General features: G+C 42.1%; 1 protein-coding gene across 2 annotated transcripts in view; it reads right to left on the reverse strand.

Moving 5' to 3' along the window:
• LOC141101798 (multidrug resistance-associated protein 1-like) overlaps nt 1–20,334 on the reverse strand; it is a 716,249-nt gene that overhangs the window by 486,955 nt on the left and 208,960 nt on the right. For both annotated transcript variants that reach the window (XM_073591133.1, XM_073591135.1), the window contains exons 6-7: nt 18,936–18,997; nt 14,509–14,640 (exon numbers count right to left, since the gene is read on the reverse strand). In XM_073591133.1, the coding sequence (XP_073447234.1) occupies nt 14,509–14,640; nt 18,936–18,997 (194 nt within the window). The remainder of the gene's footprint in view (nt 1–14,508; nt 14,641–18,935; nt 18,998–20,334) is intronic.

Below are 20,334 nucleotides of genomic sequence, written 5' to 3' on the forward strand. Positions count from 1 at the left end.
CGTCGCGCGACCGTGTAATTGTCAGTTAAAGCAACGCAGTGCCGTATCGCAAAAAATGGCCTGGTCATTGAGCAGCCAAATCTTCCAGGGCTGAAGTGGCTAAAATGTCATCTTTAATACAATTTTATTAAAATTACACAATTTACATTGGCTTATAAAAACATAACATGTAAAAATTGAGGTGATACTCCAATAATTTCATGAGTTGTGGAGCTTTAATATTCCGCAAATTGCTTGTTTTAGTGCATCATACACCAACGCGTTTCAATATTTACTTACAAACATTACAAAATACACCACTGCTTTCTTGGTATGTTAACAACCTGATTCTCCACTTAGGATAGAGGATGATCTAATGCAAAGATCACTGGTCTCCATCTGGACGAGGCTAGGTCACATCTCAAAAGGTAGTAGCAAAACAAATATGAAAGCAAAAACACGGAACAAAAACAATAGAAAAACAAACATTCACTACAAAGCACCAAGATGATTACTTACTGGGCCCACATTTAGCTTCTGCCTCCACCAGCTTGCCTTCACATTGTCTATCCTCTCAAATAATGTTGCTTTCTGGGGGCTTACAAGCTTCCCATTTATATATAGATACCTATTAGCTCCTCCCAGGGATAATGGTGACAAACCATGAGATTCCCCATCCAAGAGAGCCTCATGGTGTCGCCTGTGTGATCCCTGGCGTCTTAAACAAACTGCGCATATGACGTCACTCCCGGTTCTGGCGTGACCGCTGGAGATTCCGAGGATGTCATTTTTGTTTTCATATCGCCAACACATTGAGGGAATCTTGCCCAGAGATGAAAAAGCTATTTCCCTCTCAGCTCCTACCCCAAAATCAGGCAATAAGCCCTGGAAATGACTGGTGAATGAACACTCCCCCTAGTGGAGAGGCGGACGTGACAGCACCCAAAGCAATGGTTTACATTTTAAAATATACAAAACCATGATCTATGAACAATACCCAATTTAGTTCATCATTAACAATACTCCAATACCAACCTTATACCCTATTCCTATTTTATATTAGCCAATATTTTTGAAAACTTTTTTTTTTACAAAAGTTTTAAGTTTTTCACTGCTCTAACTGATCTATATTGGTCACTTAGGGTAGAAATCAAAGCTTAAAATCTTACAATCTATTCTGTACTAAATCAGCTTTACCGGATGAAAACCCTTCTAAGAATGATCTATAGCTATCTGTCTCATTAAGTCCTGGGGGTAATGTAATGCTTTCAACTGGTTAAGCCAACCCATCTCTCGGAGAAGGCTTCTATTCCAAGCTCACCCGCTAAAGGGGATATAGATTCTGTCTAATGCTTTGAAGGACATCTTTGGCATTTTTTAGTTATGCATTTTAAGCTACATTTCTCCCAACTGGTAAATACAGGTTTCCTATTTTCATGTTTTGTGATCCTCTTCCAAAATTCCGGACTTGTTTTCCCCACGTAAAAAGGAGCCACATTCACATTAAAATAGATATACGACTCCCTTAGTGCGGCAATTGAAAAAATGTTTCAGTTTGAAACATTCCCCATTGGGTAGTATAAATTCTTTCCTCTCTTCATATACATAAAATATGAGCAACTTCCACATGGGAAGGTGCCCTAATCTTTACAGGGATCCTTTCTGTCTTTACCTCTGTATTCACTTTTGACTAGGTTGTCTTTTATTGAATCTCTTTTGCATGTTATCGAAGGAGTTGCTGTTACAAAGTGTCCCACAAGGGGATCTTCTGATAGTATTGGCCAATATTTTGTGATTATGTGACAGATTTCCTGATGCTCATTGGAATATTTTAGAATCAGTCTTGTTTTATTATCCTTATCCTTTTCCCTTTTTAGTGGTATTAAAGATGAACTCTTCTCTGTTTTTTTTTACTCTAAAGCCTCGTACAGACTGTTGGCAGGAGATTGTGTGATGACAGACTGTTGGCCTAAAATCCGACTGTTAGTACACTCCTTCAGACAATTGTTGTCCAACTTTCGGCCAAAAAATGTTGGATGGCAGGCTAGTACATTTTCAGCAGACAACGGTCAGTTGTCAGATTTTCGTATCGTCTGTACGCAAGTCCGTCACACAAAAGTCCAAAGTACAAACACACATGCTCGGAATCAATGCTCACCAAACACGGCATTAGCAGAAGGTGCCCAAAGGGTGGCGCTCCAGAGCTCAAATTCCACATAGTACGTTACTACGTTCTTGTTTGTTGCCCAACAATTGTATGCCGTTAGTATGCAAGACAAGATCCAGGCACACACCCTTTTGACAAAAGTCTGACACTCTGTTGGCTAACAATCCGATTGTGTGTACGAGGCTTTACTCTGTTAAATGCTTTTTTCAAAGTGTTTTTTCTATAGCCGTCATGGAGTAACCTTTCAGTTAGTTTGTACGCCTCATTTTGAAAATCCCAATTGTTGCTACAATTTCGTTTTAATCTTCGAAACTGGCTACACAGTATGGATTTTTTACCCATTCGGGGTGAAAACTATCCGCATGTAGGATAGTGTTTCCTGCAGTTTCTTTTCTATAAAATTTACACACAAGGTTTCCTCCTTTTTCTTTACATATTGACACATCAAGGAAAGTCACTTCCTCCAGTCATATTTCATGGTGAAAAATAAATTTTGATTGTTGTTAATCTTTCCCAAACATTCCACAAGGAGGTTCTCTGGTCCATCCCAGATGAAAAGCACATAGTCTATGTATCTGTGCCACGTCATAACGTAGCAGGTATACATAGATAAGGTTTCATCTGAGAGGAAGTTTTGTTCCCATTCCTACCAGGTACAGGTACCAGGTACAGGTTGGCACAGGACAGGGCACAATATGTCCCCATTGCTACCCCCTGCAGAAAATCGTAGCCCTGAAACAAAAATCCATTACGGTGCAATATGAAATAAGGCATACCCAAAACAAACACATTTAATCTCCATTCTGACGTACTAGGTTTCAAAAGCACATGTTTAATGGCCTGCGGGCCTTTATCATGGGGAATACTATTATACAAAAACTCTACGTCTCCTGAGACCAGTAACGCATTTTCTGGGATATCTAAATTTTCTATTATCTGTAAGAAATGGGTCGTATCTCTTACATGTGATGACAAACTGGTTACATGAGGAATAAAATGTCTAACAATTAGTTGACTTACATTTTCAGAGCTAGATCCTTTCCCCAAAATAATTGGCCGACCTTGTGGCCCAATAGGATTTTTGTTGATTTTCGGAAGGGATTAGAATGTTGGGATCCGGGGATGTTTTGTACGTACATACTCCCAGGTCTCTTATAAGATAAGATATTACTCCGTCTATATGGGCCTCATCAAATAATTTATAGAATTCCTGATTGTATCTTGCCACAAAGGCTTTTTTTGTCTTGCAGAATATTCAGGCATATACTTTCAAAAAAGAAATGATCCATTATTACAACATCTCCTCCCTTGTCGGGGGGTTTAACTAGTTAAGGGCCAGGCCTTTTTCTGACATTTGTTGTTTGCGAGGTTTAAAATTCAAGTTAAACTTACTGGTAACTTGTTATCCATAAGTCTTTCAGGAAAGCACCTGAGATCGTGACTCCACCCACTGCACCATAGGAAACACCTCCTTCCTCCAGATCTTTAAAGGGAGGCAACTCCCTACCACACATCAATTGTAGAAGAGAACCTCCGGCCCTGGATGGAACACATAAACACATGTTAGTCACAGCATAGTACATAGAAACTAATGGGGCGGGTCGTTGCTGTCCTGAAAGACTTATGGAAAACAAGTTACCGGTAAGTCTACCTTGAATTTTCCCAAATCGTCTTTCAGGACAGCACCTAAGAGGATAACAAAGACTTACCCCTTAGGGTGGGACAACAGCCTGCAGGACCTTCCTGCCAAATGCCTGATCGCTGGCTGATGCGAGGTCCAGCCTGTAATGTCGCACAAAGGTGTGAAAACTTGACCATGTTGCCACCTTGCAAATTTGTTCAGGGCACCAGCTATTTCTGCCCATGTGGCCGCAAGCGCTTTGGTTGAGTGTGCACGAATTCCAGCTGGCGGAGACAAACCTGCATGCGAGTATGCCTCCAGGATAGATAATTTTAGCCATCTAGCTAATGATCCTTTAGAAGCCTGGCAACCTTTCTTGTTGCCCGAAAGAAGGACAAATAACGAATCTGTACGTCTAAAGTCTATTGTTATTTCTAGGTAACATAACAAAATACTTTTGACGTCCAACATATGAAAAAATAAATTCTCCTTCTCCCCTAATGAGTTAGCACAGAAAGTTGGGAGCACAATGCATCGAGGCTACCTTAAGTAAGAATTTTGAGTCTGTCCTAAGGATAACTATCTGGAAACACAGAGATAAGGTTCCCTAATTGACAGAGCGTGTAGCTCACTGATCCTGCGTGCTGAAGTAATGGCAATCAGGAACACAGCTTTAAGAGTGAGACATTTGAGGGATGCTGCATCCAGAGGTTCAAATTGACTTTTTGCTAGGGATTGCAGGGCTTTTGACAGGTCCCATTTTGGGAAACCCTTAACTGGCGCTGGCCTTGATCTTGCAAGTGCTTTAAAAAAAAAAATCTACCAGCGGTTCAGAGGCCACAGTTTTCTCTAAAAAAAAAACTGTTAGTGCAGCAACCTGTACCTTCAAGGTACTGACTGCCAATCCCCTATCTGCCCTATCCTGTAAAAACTCCAAGATGGAAGCAAGGCTCCTTGGGTCTTGGGTAGATGAATTGCACCATGAGTTATATACCTTCCAGACCTTAGTATAGCTGGCTCTTGTTACTTTTTTCCTACTGGATAGCAATGTTGCCACCAGACGATCTGAGAACCCATTACTCTTTAGGAGCTGCTCCTCAGATACCATGTTGCAAGCAACGGCCTGGTCACTTCTGGGTGATTTACTGGACCTTGGATTAGTAAATCTTGCCTGAGAGGTAGATGCTAACAAGGTTTGGTTGCCATCCCCAGAACGGTTGAGAACCAGGCCCTTTTGGCCAAAATGGAGTAATTAGAATGACTGGTACTCTTTCCCATTGGATCTTTTTAATACCAGTGGGATTAGCTGGAATGGGGGGGAAGCGTAGCAAAGGTGAAATCTCCATGGATGGGCCAGGGCATCTGTCCCTAGTGACCTGTCGAGATTGTTCAGAGAAAAGCAACGAGGCACCTGTGCATTCTCCTTCGAAGTGAACAGGTCCACCCCTGGCTGCCCGCACATCCTGGAAATCATTGCGAAGACTTTTGGACCACTCTGCCTCCTCAATGGGGTACCTGCTTAGGAAGTCTGCCACTCTGTTCAGGGTCCCCTTTTTCAGACAAGGATAGTAAATGTTTCTTTGCCCATATAAGAATCTCTGTTGCCAGTGCTTCTAAGGATCTGCTCCTTGTGCCCCTGTCTGTTTAGATAAGCCACGGCCATGGCAGTGTCTGTCAACACTTGCACATGGTAATACTGGAGAACTGGTGCGAATATCACTAGAGGTAAAGCGATCACCTTCAACTCTCTCCAATTTGAGGACCTTATCGCTTCCTTCTTGGACCAACTTCCCTGGGCGAAGTTTTCCTCTAGGTAGGCCCCCCACCCCCAAGCGCTGGCGTCCGTTGTTAGTCTTCTTTCAACTGGGAAGCCCCAAGCCAGGCCCCTTGATAGGATCACCACCATAGTGACCTTTTCACCTTGGCTGGAATCTTCACCTTCGCGTCCAGGGAACTTAAGCTGTGATCCCATGACCTTAGGAGAAAGGCTTGTAGACACCTGAAGTGTAGTCTTGCCCATTGAATAGCCGGCATTGTTGAGGTCAGGACCCCTAATGCTGACATTTGCCTTATTGTTACCGGTTGGTTGGTCTACAGCATAGCAGTCGTGCACTGAACCTTGTCCTTTTCTTGCAGGAGAAAATTTCTCTGTTCTATCGAATTGATTCGATAACCAGAAACCGAACCTCCTGGGATGGGTCTAGGGTGGACTTCTGGAGGTTCACAATCCAACCCAGAGACTCCAGATGGTTGTGTGTTTTGGCCAAGTCCTGCTGTAACCTCTCCCCTGAGGGAGAAAAAAAATAGAAGATCCTCCAGGTAAGGAATCACTGCGATTCCCTGAAGTCAAAGTGGAGCTAGTGCTTCCACCACCACTTTGGTGAAAATCTGTGGTGTGGATGACAGACTGAATGGTAAGGCCCTGAACTGTAGATGGTGAATCATGCCTCCCATATCTACTGCCAACCTCTGGGACTGGGGTGAAATTGGGACATGCATCCCTTAGGTCAACTGACGCCATGTAACATTCTGGGGTCAGTAGATTTCTGACTGAAAAAAACAATGTCCATTTTGAACCTTCTGTACTTCACGGATTTGTTCAGAGGTTTTAGGATGAGGATCAATCGGAATTTTCCTGTTTTTTTTTACCAAGAAAATGTGGGAATAAAATCCCCGTTGCCGCTCTCCTGGTGGCACTTGGACCACTACACCCTGCTGCATTAGCTCCTTTAAAAAGGACTTTATGGCCAGGGCATTTACTGGATCCTTTGGGGTATTTGTCACAAGAAATCTTCTTGGGGGAGATTCCGTAAACTATTGCGTAGCCTCGAGAAAGAGTGGTCAGGATGAACTGATTTGACGTTATGCCTGACCACTGCGGAAGGAAACTTTGCAGCCTTCCGCCCACGATCCCTCAGGATCCCCATGTCTTCAAAGGCTAGGTTGGTGGACCTAGAGACCAGGAGAAGGCAGCATCGAGCTTAGGGACCTTGTTCCATACCGCAGAAGGGTCTTCCTCGAAAGGAAAGCGCCTCTTGTGGGCTCTCGAGAAAAAAGTTTTTTTCTCCGGGTCTTGCCATTCCTTCTTTTATGGAATCCGAGATGACAGAGTGCATGGGAAATGTTCGCCCCTTAGGCTCATTTAGACCTGCGTACACACGGTCATGTAGTGCAAGTTCCTTTTTCTCTTCACTTAGGCCAAGAGTAACACGTATTGCTCTAAGGAGACCATCAACTTCAAGGGATAGCTTAAACTTGGAGGGGACCACTTCTGCCCCTTCAACCTCCTCCTCTTCCGAACTGTCAATGGAAGGTGCAGGGGAGTATTTTTCCCTAGTAGATGGACCTTCAGACAGTTTCTACTACCGGGACAGAAAGTGAACCCTGGGAGGACTCTGACGAGGAGGGCTGACTCGCAGCCGGATTAACCAATGAGTCACAGAATTATTGAATCGTGGCATAAAGTTCCTTCTTTACAGAGGCAACCAAGTCATCACACACGGAAGCAGATTCCTCTTTTACTAAAGTAGTAATACAAGTACTGCATAGGGCTATTTTCCAATTTTCTCCCATCTTGGCCTTAGCATGAGGGGCATTTCTTTTTTCCCAGGTCAGAGCTTTTGGCCTGAGAGAGGAAATACAAAAGGGAAAAAAGAACAGGGGACCCTTGGTGAGACCTAGTTTCATAGTGCCGCTGCACCGGACCGGAAGCGGAGTGTGAAGCCACAAGTGGAATGCTGGACATGGCATCTGCAGCGGTGGGGACAGGGACATGCACAGGCACCAGAAATGCTCAGGTAGGGGGCAGTTAATGAAGTCTGCCTGTTTCCTTTGCTGGGGTTCCGGTCTTCTACTTTCTTTCCCCCTGGTGGTGGGGGCCTGTTTGGGCATTGGAGGCTGTGTTTCTTCCCCTCTTAGTGCACCTTATGGGGTGGTCCACAGGCAGAGACTGGGTCTCACCATGGGTCCCCTGTTCTTTTTTTCCCGTTTTGTATTTTCTCTCTCAGGTCAAAAGCTTTGACCTGGGAAAAAAGAAATGCCCCCCATGCAAGGCCAAGATGGAAGAAAATTGGAAAATAGCCCTATGCAGTATTTGTATTACTTCTTTAGTAAAAGAGAAATCTGCTTCCGTGTGTGATGACTTGGTTGTCTCTGTAAAGAAGGAACTTTATGCCACGATTCAATCATTCGGTGACTCATTGGTTAATCTTGCTGCGAGTCAGCCCTCCAAATCAGAGCCCTCCCAGGGTTCACTCTCTGTCCCGACACCAGCTCCTGCCCTGCCTCCTCCCCCTGCGCCCTGCCCCCGGAAATGACGCCGGGCGCCGACCCAGTGACCCGCTCATAGGAGTGTCTTTTCAGGCGCAGATGATACTCTACTCGGCCTCCGCAAAAATGGCGGCGGTGCACATGCAGCCGCCGCGCCTGGAGCTGGGTCATCGGATCACACGGCTCTCCCCTAGCACCTAGGAGGAAAAGAGGAGCCCGTACTTACTGCTGTAGAGACCCTGGTAAGGCAGGAGGGCTGGGGTCTTAGAAATAAGGAGGAAAAAAGTGAGGAACACCTGTCTCTCAGGACCGCCCTAAGAGATCATGGCATCCCCACCAAAGATGTTCCCTCTGGGCCGGAGGAAACACAAACACAAATGTGTGCTAGGGATTTGCCTCCCTTTAAAGATCTGGAGGAAGGAGGTATTTCCTATGGTCCAGTGGGTGGAGTCACGATCTCAGGTGCTGTCCTGAAAGACGCTTTAGGAAATTCGTATTTTTTGCTAGTAAATTACAAAGAACCCCCACACACATACATATACTTTTTATTTTAACAAGAAACAGAATGAAAATTTAATGAGGTTGTTTTGGGTATGCTTCATTTCATATTGCGCCATAATGTATTATGTTTCAGGGCTCCTATTTTCTCCTTGTGCAGGGGGTAGCAATGGGGACCTGTTGTAGTTTGTGCTATGCCAACCTGTACCTGGGGGAATGGAGCAAAACTTCATCTCAGATGAAACCTCGTCTATTTATAAGTGCTTCATTATGACGTGGCACAAATACAGAGACAATGTGTTTTTCATCTGGGATGGACCGGAGAACCTCCTTGTGGAATGTTTGGGAAAGATAAACGACAATGATCAAAATGTATTTTTCACCACGAAACAGGACTATCGGGAAGTAAATTTCCTTGACGTGTCAACATGTAAAGAGACAGGAGGAAATCTCATGAGTAAACTCTATAGAAAAGAAACTGCAGGAAACACTACCCTACATGTGGATAGTATTCACAGCGAATGGTTAAACAATCGGGATTTTCAAAATAAGACGGACAAACTGAAAGGTTATTCCAAGGCGGCAATAGAAAAAACACTTTGAAAAAAGCATTTAACAGAGTAAGAGTCAAAAAAAGAGAAGAGTTAATATTTTAAATCATTAAAAAGGGAAAAGAGAAGAATAATAAAACAAGACAGAATACAGAGGTAAAGACAGAAAGTACCCCTGTAAAGATTATGGCACCTCCCCATGTGGAAGTTGCTCATACTGTATGTATATACAGAGAGAAAAAATGTATACTACCCAATGGGGAATGTTTCAAACTAAAACATTTCATAAATTGACACACTAATTAAGTCACAAATCTACTTCAATGTGAATGTGGCTCCTTTTACGTGGGGAATTTTGAAAGAGGATCTCAAAACATGTACAAAGCATGAAAATAGGAATCCTGTATTTACCAGTTGGGAGGCATGTAGCTAAAATGTATAATTACAAAATGCCAAAGATATCCTTCGCAGCATTAGACAGAATCCATACCCCTTTTGGAGGGAAAGATTGCAATAAAAGCCTTCTCCAATGAGAGATGCATTGGATTAACCAGTTAAAAGCTACAATACCCCCAGGCCTTAATGAGACAGAAAGCTTAAGACCATTCTTAAGCCAACAGAAAAACCGATTAGGTACAGCAAGATATTAAGCTTTGATTTTTACACTAAGTGACTAATATAGACCAATCAGTAGTGAAAAACTCCTAGTCTAGAGTTTGGACAACAGCCTGGATTAATAATCCAATTCTATGTGCCCTCAAAAGTTTTCAAAAAGATTAAAGTGGTTGTTAAGCCACTCTAACCTGTATACACCATCAGCACTGCCTTCTATTGTAGTATCCCCCTCTGTGTGTGATTTATAAAAATAAATGCTGCAAATACTGTATTTATCAGCGTATAACACGCTCTTTTTCCACCTTAAAAGCAGGAGAAAATACTGGGTGCATGTTATACATCGATCCCTGCTGTCTCTGAGGGAAGAGGAGCGAGCGCTGATGAATTACATAGAGCCGCGATCTCCTGTGTACCTGGCGCTCTGTCACTCACAGCCACGCCTCCTGAGTGACGGAGTGATGGGTACACAGGAGATTGCGGCTTTGTGTAATTCAGCGACGCTCGCTCCTCCTCTTCCTCGGAGACAGCAGGGATAATCGAACACTGGCGAGGCGGCAATGATGGGAAAGGTGAGGCTGCAGATGGGCACTGAACAGGCTGCATTGTTGGTCAATTTAATGGCTGCAGATCGGCACTGAGCAGGGTGCATTTTTGGGCAATTTAGAGGCTGCAGATTGGCACTGAGCAGGGTGCATTGATGAGCTGTGACCCTAATTCTGCTTCAAAGTTCTTTATTTAAAATGTAAGTTTTTTTCCTTAAAACTTCCCTCCTAAAATTGGGATGCGTGTTATACACCAATAAATACAGTACCTAATTTCACTGCCAAGATTGCAATCACATGACCAGCCAGGTTTCTCCTTTACTCCTCTGAGAGATGCAGCAGGTGGGGCTGAGATTCCTCTGCTGTCAGTCTGGAGGGGAGGAGGAGAGAGCTGTCTGGTCATGTGATCGCCATCTCAGCTCTTAAATTAGGTATTTACAACATTTATATTTATAAATCATTCACAGAGGGAGACACTGCAATAGAAGGCAGTGTTGACGGTGTATACAGGTTAGTGTTATGAGAGCAGCGGGGGGGGGGGGGGTGGTGGCTCACACACAAACAGAGAGAGGAGGGGGGAGGAGGACACAGGAGCAGAGAGGAGAGCAGATAGCAGGCTGCTGATGACAGAGGCACGTAAACTGACCACGGTGTCTGGTCTCAGCAGCCATGATACACCGTGGTAAGTTTACAGAGGGGTGGGGAGAAACTGGCAGGATCAGCCACGTTTTTTAGGTGTTACGGGGCCAAATGACACAAGACAAGCACCGTGCCATATAACATGGTTTAAAGGAGCAGGATCCATTTTTTGGGGGGTTAAACGCTTTAACTAATATAAAATAATTAGGAATAGGGTATAAGGTTGATATTGGAGTAGTGTTAATGATTAACTAAACTGGGTGTTTGTAGATAATGGTTTTGTAAATTTAAAATGCAAACCATTGCTTTGGGTACTGTCACATCCTCTTTTCTCTACTAGGGGGAGCTTTTATCCTTTGCTTGACACAAGGGGCCCTGAACCTCCAGCCTTCGGGCAGGGTGGAAGGCCTTCCTCAATTGGCATCTTCCCTCAGTAACTAGTCATTTCCAGGGCTTATTGCCTGGTTTTGGGGTGGGAACTGAGAGGGAAAAAACACAATAATTGTTGCGCTAGGGTGTTCCAGCAGGCAGAGCTATGTAATCTGGGATGGTGAAAAAATTATAATGTTAAGGTACTGAACATATAGTTCAAGTTCTAACCAATGGGGAGCAAAGAGTCACTATTGAAATAGTATATGTATATACATACAAGGATATATAGTTAGGGATGACGGGTTTAAAAAAAAAAAAAAAAAAAAAGTACAGGGATCCAGAGCGGTATCCAGGCAGCACTATGGAGTCTTGCTTGGCGGCACAAGTGGTTTTCGGTGTCCAAGGCTAGACGTGAGGGGCGCAGGAGGAAGCCGTCATACAGGAGGTCCATGGCCTCTGGGAGAGGAGGCAGTGATGTGCACGCGTTCGAAGCAAGCGTGCTCCTTAATCAGGCACTTGTGCATGCATGCTCCGAACGCATGCACGTCACAGCCTTCTCTCCCAGAGACCAGGGCCCTCCTGTATGACAGCTTCCTCCTGCGCCCCTCACGTCTAGCGCGGGACACCGGAAACCACTGACGCCGCCGAGCAAGACCCCACAGCGCTCCCTGGATACCACTCTGGATCCCTGACCTCTATCTGATATTCATAAAGATATGCCTGCTTTTATCCTATTTTCAGTGAGTGCAATACTACTCAAATAAACGTGTTACTAATATTGCTGCACTTAGATTGGCGCTGCTTCTCTGTCTTGTAACTGACAGGGAAATAGTCCTTTCATCTCTAAGCAAGATGCCTAAATGTGTCTGCAACTATACCAAAACAAAAATGTCATCCTCGGAACTGGAAGTGATGTCATGCGCAGTTTGTTTAGGAAGCAGATCACACAGGCGATGCCATGAGGCTCTCCTGGATGGGGAATCTCATGGTTTGTCGCCATTGTCCCTGGGAGGAGCTATTAATAGGAAGCCATATATAAAGGGGGAGGTTGTAGGCCCCCAGAAGCAACATTATTTGAGAGGATAGACTAATTTGTGAAGGCAGGAGCCAAACGTGGGCCCAGTAAGTAATCATCTTGGTCCTTTGTAGTGAATATTTTATTTTTATTTTTTTGTTTTGTTATTTTTGTCCGTATTTTTGGTTTTATTTTTTGTAAATTTGTTTTACAAGGCACAAGTAAAATATCGTATAAGATAGCCCGGTCCAAATGGAGACCAGTGATCTTTGCATGGGATTATCCCCTATTCTAAGTGTAGAATCAGGTTGTTGACATATCAAGAAAGCAGTGGTGTGCTTTGTAATGTTTTTAAGTAAAACTAAAGTAAATTGATTATATTTAGTGATATATATATAATTTTTTTTTTTTTTTTCAACAATTTATTATTGGGAGTCTTCTTTGATATTTCAGAGTGGCATCTTTATATCCCTGAGGAAGAGATTGTTTAAACGAATCTTGAAAGGTGTTGGCTGTATGATGCAATTTGCGGAATAATAAACCTCCACAACTCATGCAAATATTGGGGCGTATCACCTCAATTTGTACATTTGTTATATGTTTTTATAAGCCAATGTTGTTTTTTTTAAACAAAAACAAAATTTGTCACCCGAAGGGGGACTGTTACAACCAAAATGATCAGTTGCAGGGGAAACAAAAACATGATGAAGTGCACTCCTGGGTGGTCAAAAACACAAAAGGACCGAGGATGAAGGGGAGGGCCTTTTTAATCTTTTTCTCGTTTGGGTTTCCTGTTGAAGGCGGAGTCAATCTCTGAAGTAGCTGTCCTGGAACATGATTTAGGAAAATACCTATTCCCCTACTCTGCCCAGCCTTCCTCTCCATATGGTAATGTGTGTTGTTCCCCCTTAAAATCCATGCAAGACCTAAGGGTCTGGTATGGTCTTGGAGGGGGAACCCATGGCGTTTTTTTTTTTCCAATTTTTTGCATGGAGTTCCCCCTAAAGATTCATACCAGACACAAAGTGCCTGGCATTGTCGGGACCAAAGTCGGATCCCCGTTCATTGAAGTCGGATGGATGTCGGACTTCAAGTTGCAGGGCAAAGTCGGATCCACAGTCGTACGACTGTCGTACCAGTGTTAACCCGGGCAGGATCTGCATTGCACAAACTCAGTGCACCTGTGTGCAAGAACCCCTAATGGGTTGTACAAAAAAAAAAACAGTACCACTGTTTAATTTTATAGGTGATGTGCTTTGAGAGAACATAGTTTAAGGGATCTTGCTTGAACTCTCGTGTCTGGAGTATGCATGTAAAAAAAATGGAAACGCTTGTTTGACTCTAAGGTGCAAAATGGAAGGCAGTACCTGGTAACCAAAATGGTGATGTGTGAGTAAACCAAAACTTTTTTCTTTTTCTTCTTTTTTTTTTTTAACAAAGAGTAAGAACAAACCTCTCCAAAGTGAGTGGAAATCCCCTCTTAAGCTGGCAATACGCTTGTTTAAATCTGTTAGAAATTTTTAGCTTGTTCAATTTTCTAATTGTTAGTGAGATCAAATTAATGCTTGGTTTCAACCGTAGTGATTTGAAGGAAGATTGAAAATTTTTCTTGAATGAATTACTAATAGTGAATTTTTTGTTTTAGAAATTACATTCATTCCAAAATTGAGTGTTAAAAGCAAAATGAAATTGAGGTATTTGCCATAATGACATTCGTTAAGTCAGCAAATGTACTGAGAATTTTCATACGAATGTTTGTTAGAATAATTATACGAACATTCGTGCGAAAATATAGCTTCAGACAGCTGGCATCAGAACAGGTGTTCCTACAGTTGTGTTCATCAGAGACAATGGTTGCCAGGACAGATGTAGAGGGGGTACGTTTTCCCAGCAGGAATACAGACAACAATTAAAACCTGACAGGTTTTGACTTTACATACACCTGTTTGATGTCAAGTAGATGACTACTTGTACTCATACTTTAAATTAATCTCACAAAATTATAAAATATGTGATCAACTATGGACAAGCATGCCCTGTGAATGTCAAACAATCACTGCAGAAGTATATGGATTGTATAGTTCCATAGTTAGTTTGAATGAAACAAGACACAAGTCCATCCAATACCCAGTTTTGAACTGCCAATCATTGATCAAGTATGGGTCGTTATTCGTGATGCTGGTCATGTGACTGAAAGATCATCCATGTAGTGGAGACATAAATCGGGGTTGTTAACTTACTTTTTAGCTTTTATGTACTCTTTTTCCCAATTCTTGGCCAAGACTGGGACAATTTCCACTGAGGTGTCTTCTTTGTTAAGTGACCATAAATCCTTAGTTTCCAGGGGCCTTTTGTACCCCTGAACCATCATCCTAGGAAAAAAAAAATATATATCACAAAATAGCTCTTTGATGCTGCTAGAGCACACGCACGCTTCATTGACAATATTTCTTAAACAAAAACACAAACGGAGTTAACACTTAATTATACAACGTACTGCACTGTGTTGAAGTCTTGTAAATGTATGCAACTCCAATACATGGATCGGAAACTGCACCAAAAATGTTGACTATATTTTGTGCCACTCCAAACAGAGTAAGGTCTGTTGTATTCACTCACTGTAATGGCCTATGTCAACAAAAACTTTGGGTTTGGGCCAATGGCATTAGTTTGAAATCAATTGAGACATGCATCTAAAATCGTTCAGAAAAAAATGACAGGTGCATTTGACCTCCTTCAAGCGGGTTCTGCATTCCTATAGACGAGATGCAAAAACCACTTGAAATTAACAAAAGCCAATCAACACAGACCCAAACAATGAAAACCCCTATAATATTTTGTATGCCAGACATCCTCAAGATCATTCAACAACTAACTTGAAAACGTTTTTTTGTTTTTTTTAAATGCGTGCAGAATGCATGTTAGCATAAAGCGACTGTATATACTTTACCTTATTCTGTTATCAATCGGAGTATAGTACATAAATAGCAGATAAAGATAAAAGATTAGAAACAAAGAAAATGGCAAAAAATGTTAGTAAATAAGATACAAACCTGCATTCACTGGATATCCCATTCTGTGAGGCTAGCGCATGACTGGGTATACACATTGAATACAGATGCTCCTCATTTACCAACATTTACTTTTCTTCTCCGTGTGACAGTGTTGTACAGAGTATATATCTGTGAACAGGTTTCTTCTTACTGCAGTAAAGTAGTGATTGTACCTCTGGAGACTTATATGGGAGCAAGAATTAAACTTCCAATTTAAAGAGTAACTCCGCTTTTGTTGAGAAAAAAAAAAAAACACTCTGGGCGATGCTGTATATGTACAATGCAAGGATTTTTAACAAACTTTGTTATTCTGAAGAAATCCCTGTTTGTTTCTCTGTGCTCAGTGAGTCCAATGGGAGTGGTTTCATAATTATCAACCAGCTGCTGCACCAGCAGTGCTCTAATGAGGAAAACTGGAGGGACTGCATCCCTTTAGGCCCGGTTCACACTGGTTCGACATACGCTCCAACTTTGGGAGCACATGTCGCATGACGTGTATAAATCCATGGTTCCCTATGAGAGCTGTCTTAACCTGTCCGACTTGTTTTGGTCCGACTTTGAAAAAGGTTCCTGCACTACTTTTGGTCCAACTTGGGCAAGATATCAGCCCATTGATCTGAATGTAAGTCGCATCCAAGTCAGATCATCATCTTAACTGGTCCGACTTGTGCTCTGAGGATCTTGAAGGGGAACTCCAAGCCAAAATTAAAAAAAAAATATAAAGTGGAGTTACCCCTTTAAGCTGATATAATAATATCAGATCCTAAACTGCATAAAAAAAAAAAAAAAAAAAAAAAAAAATGGTATTAACAGTTGTGCCCTTATTTTCCACATAATAATAAAAGAGACAGAAAAGAAAAACGAATTACCTATACACACGTACACGATCGTACGATAATCGGATCTTTAGTACAGAGCTTTCGAGAGCAGATTATGACAGTTCATCCGATATTATCCGATTGGACAAACACGGAAAACATTTTTGTAGGATACCAGATGGTACAATTTCGTTTAATCAGTACAGTTGTCGTCCGAAAATACAGTAGAAATATACTACAACACGTGACATCACTTCTGATTTTTTATTCTGTCATACGGAAATTTTCGTACTTTACTAACCTCTCCATTTTCGATATGCGACTAGCATGCAAAAAAAAAAAAAAAAAAAAAAAAACCGGACGATATGTCGTCAGATTTTTGGATCGTGTGTATGGGCCATATGTGTATCAATATAGAAAGTTATGTTTGTTTAAAGTAGAAAAATGTATATAAAATGGCAGCCCTGTAAGAGCCAACAATGTAAAACAAAATGAAAGGCTACACACATGGAAAACCCTCAATGCTGGTTTACTGCAGTCTCGGTAAGTATCAACAAATTGAATATATACCCGAGTCACCATTTAAAGGTCTTCCTAGCATATAACAAAGGATAAGCAGCAGGAAAACCTGTACATAAGATGCAGTTTAAAGTTATTCTATATTAAAAACACTTGTTCTTATCATAGCAGTAATGGTAATTCCTGTCCAGGAATTATCGCTACTGGGTGGTAACTGACAAGAATTTCAACTGTGTTTCAGTTGTTTGATTTTAAATCCAGGTCAAATAATATATATGAAAAATTTTTCAACATTGGCTTATGCTTAAAAAGAAGCACAAGGGACATTACTTACCTTCTGTAAGAGGTGTTCCTTGTGCTGCTGTGCCTTCGTTTAGCAAAAATCTTCCTCCTTTGATGTCCCCCCACCACCGCAATCTTCGGGTGCAGCGGGGGTTAATAGAACTAAGGCTAGGTTCATACTTCCTTGGGTGGTTTCTGCTGCGGGACCGAACCTGCACTTACCCACAGGCAAAAAAAAAACTGCAGTTTAGGAGATGCATGGGGGTGCCATTAATCCTAATGACACTCCCATGCACTGGAAACCACAGCATAGTTTCCCTGCACTGGGAAACGCACTGCATTTGCGGATTCCGTGCGGGCCCATTTTCTGAAAAGGTGCAGGTACCTTTTCCCTGCATTTTCAGGAGGCACAACAGCCTATTCAAATGAGTGAGATGCTATGATCGTGCAGCTCACACAGCCGCACAAGTGTGAACTTGGCCTCAGGGAGCCATCACAGGCACTCATCAAGAGTGCTTGACTATGCCTGCCCTTTATGCCCTGCTCTTCCATTCCTAGAAGCTGGTACTGTAGCCTGTCACAGCTCCCTTGGTTCTATTAACCCCTGTCACAGTAATCTTTCAGTGAAGGAGGCATCAGAGGAGGAAGAGTTCTGCTAATTAAGGACACAAGGGACACCTAACTGACGGTAATAATATCTCGTTCTTACTTTTAGATTTTTTTTTTCTTTTTAGTAAACTTACATGTTTGCATTGCCACCAAAACAGCTTTGACCTGTCAAGGCATTGATGTGGCAAACTCTAAAGGAATGCTGTGGTATCTGGCATCAAGCCGTCAGCAGCAGATCCTTTAAGTCAGGGGTCTCAAACTGGCAGCCCTCCAGCTGTTGCAAAACTACAAGTCCCATCATGCCTCTGCCTGTGGGAGTAATGCTTGTAACTGTCAGCCTTACAATGCCTCATTGTAGTTTCACAACAGCTGGAGGGCGGCCAGTGTGAGACCCCTATTTTAAGTCCTGTAAGTTGTGAGGTGGGGTCCCCATGAATCGGATTCCTTTTTCTAGCACATTCCTCAAATTCTCAATTGGATGAGATGGAGAAAATCTGGAGAAACTTGTTGTTTTCGACAAACTTTTCTTGAGTCATTTTTGCAGTGTTGCAGGGTACATTACACTGCTGAAAAGGCCACTGCCATCAGGGAATACGGTTTCCATGAAGGGGTGTGCGTGGTCTGCACAATTTTTTTTAGGTAGGTGGTATTTGTCAAAGTAACGTCCGCATGAACGGCAGGACCCAAGGTTTCCCAGCAGAACATTGCCCAAAGCATCACACTGTCTTCACCACCTTGCCTTCTTCCCATACAACATCTTGGTTCCAGCTGTTCTACACATAAGTGAAACACACCCACCCGGCCATCCACATGATGTAAAAGAAAACCTTCACTCTTCACCAGACCAGGCCACATTCTACCATTGCTCCTTGGTACAGTTGTGATGCTCACGTGCCCATTATAGTTGCTTTTGGCTGAGGACATGTGTGAGCATAGGCACACGGACCAGTCTGCAGCTACACAGCACCATACACAACAAAATGCACTGCCCAATTATTCTGCTTTGAACACACCAACTTCAGATACAACATGTTCGCTTGCTGCCTAATATATTCCATTGACTTTCAGATGCTGTTGTAACAAGATGATCAATGTTATTCACTTAAAGCGGTATTAAACACAAAACCAAAAATCTAAAATTGTACCTTACCAGTCATTCAATGTGGTGGCTGCATTAGTGAGATAGAGATTATATATATATATATATATATATATATACACACATATACATACACATACATATACACATACACACATATATACATACACAATAACTGTATATTGTAAAAATTCACAGCACTGACAATTATGAAAAGTATAACATTTTATAGTTTATGCATAATCACTGAATTATTACCCGTATAATAAAATAATTATTCTACCCACCCACTTATCCACCAGAATGTAATCTTGGAGAGAAAAGAAGCACTCGACTCTGGACAGGGATTCTAGAAAGAGGACAAAAATAATTAGCCTTAATGCAATTCTATTTTACTTTAAAACTGTGGAAAAGTTTCCTGAAAACACAAATATCACATACACAAAACTATTAAACATCTTTTCTCTGTATGCCTTCTAAAGCATATTAAGGTTTCCCTGCGAGACAACCTACCATTTAAAAACTGCTGCGTTTTGCATTTTTACACAGCTGGCGGTCAAAACGTTCCTATTCTGAACGGGATTCTTCCGTGTTCAGGAGAGGGAGGTTGAACCTCACCTAACCACAGCAGCTTCTAAACCCTGCTAAAAGCCTATGTGTACATTGACACATAGGCTTTTATGAAGTGGAGTTTAGGAGCTTTGGCAAAACTCACGTTTAGGAGCTGCCAGTGTATACACAGGGCTTTAGAAAGCAGAAGGCTTGGCTCCTCCTCTGGGCAATACCCTCCTAAACAGCCGCCAAGCCTCATGAGTGGCTAGAAGTTAAAAAGTTAGATTAAAAAAAAACACAAACTGTTAAAAACAGGCGTCAATTTGACAATTATGGAAAAGGGTCCCCAATGAACTACTGCAAAAAAAGTATTTCATGGAGAGCACAAAAAAAAACATTTTTCTCTCAACAATCACTAGGGTACACAGTAGAACACTAGAATTTTCAAAAGTAGACCCAAATAAGGGACAAGGAAAATAATTCTCACCTCACAGGCAACTGCCAAGTAGTATAGGTATGGCAGATCTCACAGCCACATGCTTAATGAAAGTCTTGGCTGAGACCACCACATCCAACTTACAATACTCTGTGAATATGTGAACATCTGAAAAGCAGAAGCCTGATGGTAAACAGTCAAAAATATTCCTACTGCTCTACTAAAAAGAGCAGTGACAGGCAAGTGTGACACCTGCTTCTTAGCCAAATAAGAGAAACGGTCAGGCGAGTTCATCATGTAATAGCCACAATGGAAGATACAGAGCTCCTAGGAAGGCCTTTGGGTTTGACATATGGCAAATCCAAATCATGTAGAGAAAAAAAACGTAATTCATATAGATCCTGACTGCTTTCACTACATCCATCATATAAAAAAAAAAGAGTTGGAGAAAAAACAAAAATAAATGGGAATTTTATCTAGCCAGTAAATGCCATATCATGCTGTACAGTACAGGAACTCATCGACCATGGTTTATATGTCGCTACCATGAAGAGGTTGGACACTGGCAAAAACTTTGTGAACAACAGGTTAAAGGAACAGGGCTCAATAAATTTCACAGAGTGACGTGAAGGACCTTACAACTGAAATTGGAATCAGATAAGGCCTAAACATTCATCTGCTACAACTGTGTTAACATA

This window comes from Aquarana catesbeiana, linkage group LG06 (assembly GCF_042186555.1).
Source record: "Aquarana catesbeiana isolate 2022-GZ linkage group LG06, ASM4218655v1, whole genome shotgun sequence".
Classification (NCBI taxonomy): domain Eukaryota; kingdom Metazoa; phylum Chordata; class Amphibia; order Anura; family Ranidae; genus Aquarana; species Aquarana catesbeiana.